Source organism: Myiozetetes cayanensis, unplaced genomic scaffold, assembly GCF_022539395.1.
Source record: "Myiozetetes cayanensis isolate MyiCay16 unplaced genomic scaffold, myiCay2020 scf112, whole genome shotgun sequence".
In the NCBI taxonomy this organism is placed as follows: Eukaryota; Metazoa; Chordata; class Aves; order Passeriformes; family Tyrannidae; genus Myiozetetes; species Myiozetetes cayanensis.
Window position 1 is genome coordinate 4,987 of NW_026086738.1, and position 7,484 is coordinate 12,470.

General features: G+C 66.2%; 1 protein-coding gene across 1 annotated transcript; it reads left to right on the plus strand.

The window, feature by feature from the left end:
• Positions 1–931: 931 nt before the first annotated feature.
• Positions 932–7,170, plus strand: SNRPD2 (small nuclear ribonucleoprotein D2 polypeptide). Its single transcript, XM_050306107.1, has 3 exons — positions 932–936; positions 4,280–4,459; positions 6,979–7,170. Coding segments are annotated over exons 1-3 (357 nt in total). The 5' UTR covers positions 932–934; the 3' UTR covers positions 7,154–7,170.
• Positions 7,171–7,484: the final 314 nt, after the last annotated feature.

A 7,484-nucleotide genomic window follows, 5' to 3' on the forward strand; every position in this document is an offset into this window, starting at 1 on the left:
CAACAGGGGTCTCAGCCCTGGACCCCCTGGGACCTCCTCCTGTACCTCGGCCTGGGCTGCCTGTCCATGGCTGCCGCTGCTGCGCCTCGGCGCCCGCACTCCACCGCCTGACCCTGCCTCGGGCACGCCTCTCCTGGGACACGCCCTCCTGGGACACGCCTCTCCCGGGACACGCCCCTCTCCTGGGACACGCCCCCTCGGGACACGCCCCTCTCCCGGGACACGCTCTCTTCTCCTGGGACACGCCTCTTATCGGGCACGCCCTCTAAGACACGCCTCTGCCGCCTGACACACCCCCTCATGGACACCGCCTCTCCACACGGGGACACGCCCCTGGGGCACGCCCCTTGTGGGGACACACACACCCCTGACACTCCTCCACGCGGACACGCCCTCATCGGACACGCCCCTGGGACACGCTCCCTTCCACGCAGGACACGCCCCCAGGACACGTCCCTTCAAAGACACACCCACTTTTGACACGCCTTCTGGGACACGCCCCTTCCACGCAGGACACGCCTCTCCACGCAGGACACGCCCTCCTCGACACACCCTACCCTGCCACACCCCTCTGCTGGACACGCCCTTCTAATAAGCCACGCCCACCCACCCGACAGATCCCCTCCTAGGACACGCCCCTCTCTGACCACGCCCGTCATGACCACGCCCTCTACCACACTCCTTTCCCTGACCACGCCTCGCGTGACTCCTCCCAAACTCCCCTGGGACTCCTAAACCCACAAAGACCCCCAAAAATCCCCCAAAATCCCCCCTGGGACCACAAAAACCATTGGCCCTGCCCCTTCTTAAACCACGCCCTCTTTTTCTGGCTCCGCCCCTCGCCTCCCATTGGCTGCCTGCGGCGCTGACCTGAAGTGACGCGGGCGCTGTGACCCGAAGCGCAGCGGAGGCGGCGGGAGGGACCGGAGGAACCATGTGAGGGACTGGGATGGGGACTTTTGGGGATTTAGATTTTAGGCAAAGAGGTGTGAAAGAGGACGGGGGCGGAGGACCGTGGGGCGGGGGATGGGGAATGAGGGGAGGGAAAGGGGAATAAAGGGGGAGGGGGATGGAAGGATGAAGGAGGAGGGGAGATATGGGAATGGGAAAGGTGGCTCCAGGGTCTGCTCTGTGTGTGTGTCCCTCCCACGTCGCTGCTGTGTCCCCTGATCCTCCCTGCAGTGTCCCCGCTGTCCCCTGATGTCCCCTCGATGTCCCCTGGATGTCCCCTGATGTCCCTCCTGTCCCCTGATGTCCCCTGTGTCCCCCTGACTCCCCCTCCTGCTGTCCCCTCTGCTGTCCCTGGTGTCCCTCCTTGTCCCTCATGTGTCCCCCTGACCCCTCTTGTGTCCCCCTGATCTCCCTGTTGTCCCTCCTGTCCCCTGATGTCCCCCCTGTATCCTCCCTGCTGTTCCCTGTGTTTCCTCTCCTGTCCCTAGTGTCCCCCTGAACCCCCCTCCTGTCCCCCTGCTGTCCCTCTGTGTCCCCCTGACCCATCTCTCCTGTCCCCTGTGTCCCTTCCTGTCCCTGTGTCCCCCTGCTGTCCTTGCTGTCCCCTCGATGTCCCTCCTGTCCCCCTGACCTCCCCTGTGTCCCCCTTGACCCCCCTGTGTCCCCCTGTATCCTCTTGTGTCCCTCCCCTGTCCCCTCCTGTGTCCCCCTGATCTCTCCTGTGTCCTTCCTGTCCCTGTGTCCCCTCCTGTCTCTCCTGGTCCCCTGTGTCCCCCCTGCTGTCCCCCTGGTGTCCCCTGGTGTCCCTCCTGTCCCTCTCCTGTGTCCCCCTGATCTCCCCTGCTGTCCCCTCCTGTCCCTGTGCCCCTCTGTTGTCCCTCCTGTTGTCCCCCTGTGTCCCCTCCTGTCCCCCTGTGCCCTCCTGATGTCCCCTAGTGTCCCCCTGACCCTGTGTCCTCTGCTGTCCCTTGCTGTCCCCCTGCTGTCCCCTCATGCCCTCCCTGTCCCCTGTGTCCCCCCTGTGTCCCCCTGTGTCCCTCCTTGTCCCCTGTGTCCCCTCCTGTCCCTCCTGTCCCGCCTGTGTCCCCTCCTGTCCCTCCTGTCCCCTGTGCCCCTCTCCTGCTGTCCCTCCTGACTCCCCTGCTGTCCCCTGCGTGTCCCTCCCTGTCCCCCTGTGTCCCCCTGCTGTCCCTCTCTGCTGTCCCTCTCTGTGTCCTGACCCTCCTGTGTCCCCCGTGACCCTCCTGTTGTCCTCCTGATGTCCCTCCTGTCCTCTGTCCCCCTCCTGTCCCTCCTGTCCCCCTGTGCCTCCTGCTGTCCCTCCCTCGTGTCCTCCTGTCCCCTCCTGTCCCCCTCTGTCCCCCCCTGCTGTCCTTGCTGTCCCCTGTGTCCCCCTGACCCCTCCTGTGTCCCTCCTGTCCCCTGTGTCCCCCTGCTGTCCCCTGGTGTCCCTCCTGTCCCTCCGTGTCCTCCTGTGTCCCCCTGTGTCCCCTCTGACCCCCTGCTGTCCCCTGCCCCTGTGTCCCTCCTCCTGTCCCCTGTGCCCCCCTGACCATCCTCCTGGACCCCCTGCTGTCCCCTGTGTCCTCTGTCCCCGTGTCCCTCCTGTCCCCTGTGTCCCCTGCTGTCCCTCCTGTCCCCTGCTGCCCTCCTGTGTCCCCCTGACCCCTCCTGTCCCCCCTGACCTCCTGCTGTCCCCTTGTGTCCCTCTCTGTCCCCTGTGTCCCTCCTGACTCTCCCTGCTGTCCCTCCTGTCCCCTGTGTCCCCCTGACTCCCCCTGCTGTCCCCTCCTGTCCCCTGTGTCCCCTGCTGTCCCCTGACCTCCCTGTGTCCCCTGGTGTCCCTCCTGTCCCTGTGCCCTCCTGACTCCTCCTGTGTCCCCCTGACCCCCTGCTGTCCCCTGCCATCCCTGCTGTCCCTCCCGCTGTCCCCTGCTGTCCCTGTGCCCCCTGCTGTCCCCCTGACACTCCTCTGCCATCCCCCTGCTGTCCCCTGACATCCCTGCTGTCCCCCTGACATCCCCTGGTGTCCCTGCTGTCCCCACTGTCCCTCCCCCTGTCCCCTGTGCCCCTGCTGTCCCCTGCCATCCCCCCTGATACCCCTGCTGTCCCCTCCTGTCCCTGCTGTCCCCCTGACACCCCCTGATACCCCCTACTGTCCCCCTGACACCCCCTGCCATCCCCTGCTGTCCCCCTGACACCCCTGCCATCCCCCTGCACCCCTGCTGCCCCCCTGCTGTCCCCTCCTGACACCCCCTGATGTCCCCCCTGACCCCTGCTGTGTCCCCCTGACATCCCTACTGTCCCCTCCTGTCCCTGCTGTCCCCTGCTGTCCCCTGTGCCCTGCCCCTGCTGTCCCCTGCCACCCCTGACACCCCCTGCAATCCCCTGACCACCCCTGCTGTCCCTCTGACACCCCTGGACACCCCCTTGACACCTCCTGCTGTCCCTGCTCTCCTGTGCCCCCTGACACCTCCCCTGCCATCCCCCTGACCCCTCCTGGTGTCCCCCTGACCCCCCTGTCCCTCCTGACACCCTGCTGTCCCCTGTCGTCCCCCTGACATCCCTGTCGTCCCCTGACCCCTGCTGTCCCCTGACACCCCCACTGATCCCCTGCTGTCCCTGTGCCCCCAGCTGTCCCCTGACATCCCTCAGTGTCCCCTGACTGTCCCCTGTACCCCTGCTGATCCCCTGCCATCCCCCTGACCCCCCTGGTGCCCCTGTACCCCCCTAGAGCCTGACTCCCTGTCCTCCTGTCCCCCTGCCATCCCCCTGACCCCCTGCTGTCCCCCTGACGCCCCTGTTGCTCCCCTGTTCCCCTCTGAGCCTGCTGTCCCCTGCTGTCCCCTGACGTCCCCTGCTGTCCCTCGTCCCCTGACCCCCTGCTGTCCCCTTGACACCCTGCTGCTGTCCTCTGTCCCCTGCCCCCTGCTGTCCCCTGACACCCCAGCTGTCCCCTGACACCCCTGCTGTCCCTGCTGTCCCCCAGCTGTCCCCTCTGACACCCGCCTGACTCTCCTGCTGTCCCCTGACACCCCTGACCCCTGCTGTCCCCTGACACCCCTGCTGTCCCCTCCTGACACCCTGCTGTCCCTCTGACACTCTCTGCTTATCCCTTGCTGTCCTCTCTGACTCCTGCTGTCCCCTGACACTCCTTCTGGTGCCCCTGCTAGCCCCACTGTCCCCCTCCCTGTCCCTGTGCCCCCTGCTGTCCCCCTGCTGTCCCCTGACTCTGTCCCCAAGATCCTCTGTCCCCCTGCCTGTCCTCTGCCATCCCCTGACACCCTGCTGTCCCCTGACACCCCCTGACCCCCCTGGTGCCCCCCAGGAGCCTGCTGAACAAGCCCAAGAGCGAGATGACGCCGGAGGAGCTGCAGAAGCGGGAGGAGGAGGAGTTCAACACGGGGCCCCTGTCGGTGCTGACCCAGAGCGTCAAGAACAACACCCAGGTGCTCATCAACTGCCGCAACAACAAGAAGCTCCTGGGACGGGTCAAGGCCTTTGACAGGTCAGTACAGGGGTCACCAGGGTCCTAAGGAGGGTCACCAGGGTCCTAAGGGGGTCACCAGGGTTACCAGGGGGTCACCAGGGGTCCCCAGGTGCTCATCAACAAGAAGCTCCTGGGACGGGTCAAGGCCTTTGACAGGTCAGTACAGGGGTCACCAGGGTCATCAGGGGGTCAGCAGGGTCCTAAGGGGGTCATCAGGGTCACCAGGGGTCACCAGGGTCCTAAGGGGGTCACCAGGGGGTCCCCAGGTGCTCATCAACTGCCGCAACAACAAGAAGCTCCTGGGACGGGTCAAGGCCTTTGACAGGTCAGTACAGGGGTCACCAGGGTCCTAAGGGGGTCACCAGGGTCCTAAGGGGGTCATCAGGGGGTCAGCAGGGTCAGCAGGATCACCAGGGGGTCATCAGGGTCCTAAGGGGGTCCCCAGGTGCTCATCAACTGCCGCAACAACAAGAAGCTCCTGGGACGGGTCAAGGCCTTTGACAGGTCAGCAGAGGGGTCATCAGGGTCAAGGGTCCAGAGGGTCACCAAGGGGTCACCAGGGTCCTAAGGGTCACCAGGGGGTCCCCAGGTGCTCATCAACAAGAAGCTCCTGGGACGGGTTAAGGCCTTCGACAGGTCAGTAGGGGGGTCACCAGGGTCACCAGGGGGTCACCAGGGTCACCAGGGGGTCAGCAGGGTCACCAGGGGGTCACCAGGGTCATCAGGGTCATCAGGGGGTCACCAGGGGGTCCCCAGGTGCTCATCAACTGCCGCAACAACAAGAAGCTCCTGGGACGGGTCAAGGCCTTTGACAGGTCAGTACAGGGGTCACCAGGGTCATCAGAGGGTCATCAGGGTCATCAGGGGGTCAGCAGGGTCCTAAGGGGGTCACCAGGGTCCAGAGGGTCATCAGGGTCACCAGGGGGTCACCAGGGTCCTAAGGGGTCACCAGGGTCCCCAGGTGCTCATCAACTGCCGCAACAACAAGAAGCTCCTGGGATGGGTCAAGGCCTTTGACAGGTCAGCAGAGGGGTCATCAGGGTCCTAAGGGGGTCACCAGGGTCATCAGGGGGTCACCAGGGTCATCAGGGTCATCAGGGGGTCACCAGGGGTCCCCAGGTGCTCATCAACAAGAAGCTCCTGGGACGGGTCAAGGCCTTTGACAGGTCAGCACAGGGGTCACCAGGGTCCTAAGGGTGTCACCAGGGGGTCCTAAGGGGGTCAGCAGGGCCCTCAGGGCATCACCAGAGTGTCCCCAGGGTCCCCATGGGGTCCACATGGGCTCCCCAGGGTCCCCACAGGGTCCCCAGGGTGTCCCCAGGGTATCCCCAGGGTCCCCACGGGGTTCCCAGGGTGTCCCCAGGGTCCTCAGGGTGTCCCCAGGGTCCTCAGGGCATCACCAGGGTGTCCCCAAGGGCTCCTCAGCATCCCCAGGCTGTCCCCAGGGTCCTCAGGGGGTCCCCAGGGTATCCCCAGGCTGTCCCCAGGGTGTCCCCAGGGTCCCCAGGCTGTCATCAAGGTGTCCACAGGGTCCCCAGGCTGTCCCCAAGGTGTCCCCAGAGCATCCCCATGGGGTCCACAGAGTGTCCCCAGGGTCCCCAGGGTGTCCCCAGGGTCCCCAGGGTGTCCCCAGGGCGTCCCCAAGGGCTCCTCAGTGTCCCCAGAGTGTCCCCAGGGTGTCTCCAGGGTCCTCAGGGTGTCCCCAGGGCGTCCCCAAGGGCTCCTCAGTGTCCCCAGAGTGTCCCCAGGGTGTCCCCAGAGCATCCACAGGGTCCCCACGGGGTCCCCAGAGTGTCCCCAGGGTCCTCAAGGTGTCCCTGGGGATCCCCAGTGTCCCCAGGCTGTCCCCAGGGTCCTCAGGACATCACCAGGGTGTCCTCAGGGTCCTCAGGGCGTCCCCAGGGTGTCCCCAGGGTGTCCCCAGGGTCCTCAAGGCATCATCAGGGTGTCCCCAGGGTCCCCAAGGTGTCCCCAGGGTCCCCATGGGGTCCCCATGTCCCCAGGGTGTCCCAGGGTGTCCCCAGGATCCCCACGGGGTCCTCAGGCTGTCCCCAGGGTGTCCCCAGAGCGTCCACAGGGCATCACCAGGGGGTCCCCAGGGTCCCCACGGGGTCCCCAGGGTCCTTAGGGCATCATCAGGGGGTCCCCAGGGTGTCCCCAGGGGGTCCCCACGGGGTCCCCAGGGTCCTCAGGCTGTCCCCAGAGTGTCCCCAGGGTGTCCCCAAGGGCTCCTCAGTGTCCCCAGAGTGTCCCCAGGGTGTCCCCAGGGTGTCCCCAGGGTCCTCAGGGCATCACCAGGGTGTCCCCAGGGTCCCCACGGGGTCCTCAGGGGCTCCTCAGGGTGTCCCCAGAGCGTCCCCATGGGGTCCACAGAGTGTCCCCAGGGTCCCCAGGGTGTCCCCAAGGGCTCCTCAGCGTCCCCAGGGTCTCCACGGGGTCCCCAGGGTCCCCAAGAGCTCCTCAGGCTGTCCCCACAGTGCCACCTGGGCACTGGGACCCCCCCAAAACCCCCCTGTGTGTGTGTCCCCACCCCCCAGGCACTGCAACATGGTGCTGGAGAACGTGAAGGAGATGTGGACCGAGGTGCCCAAGAGCGGGAAGGGCAAGAAGAAATCCAAGCCGGTCAACAAGGACCGCTACATCTCCAAGATGTTCCTGCGCGGGGACTCCGTCATCGTCGTCCTGCGCAACCCCCTCATCGCCGGCAAGTAGAGGAGACCCCCAAAAAACTCCCCCTGGGACACCACAGGACCCTCCTGGAGCCCCCCAGACCCTCCTGGAGCCACCAGGACACCACAGGACCCTCCTGGAGCCCCCAGGACATCACAGGACCCTCCTGGAGCCCTCAGGACCTTCCTGGAGCCCTCAGGACCCTTCTGGAGCCCCCCAGACCCTTCTGGAGCCACCAGGACATCACAGGACCCTCCTGGAGCCCCGCCCCCAGACCCTTCTGGAGCCACCAGGACATCACAGGACCCTCCTGGAGCCCCCCGGACCCTCCTGGAGCCCCAGGACCCTCCTGGAGCCCCCAGGACACCACAGG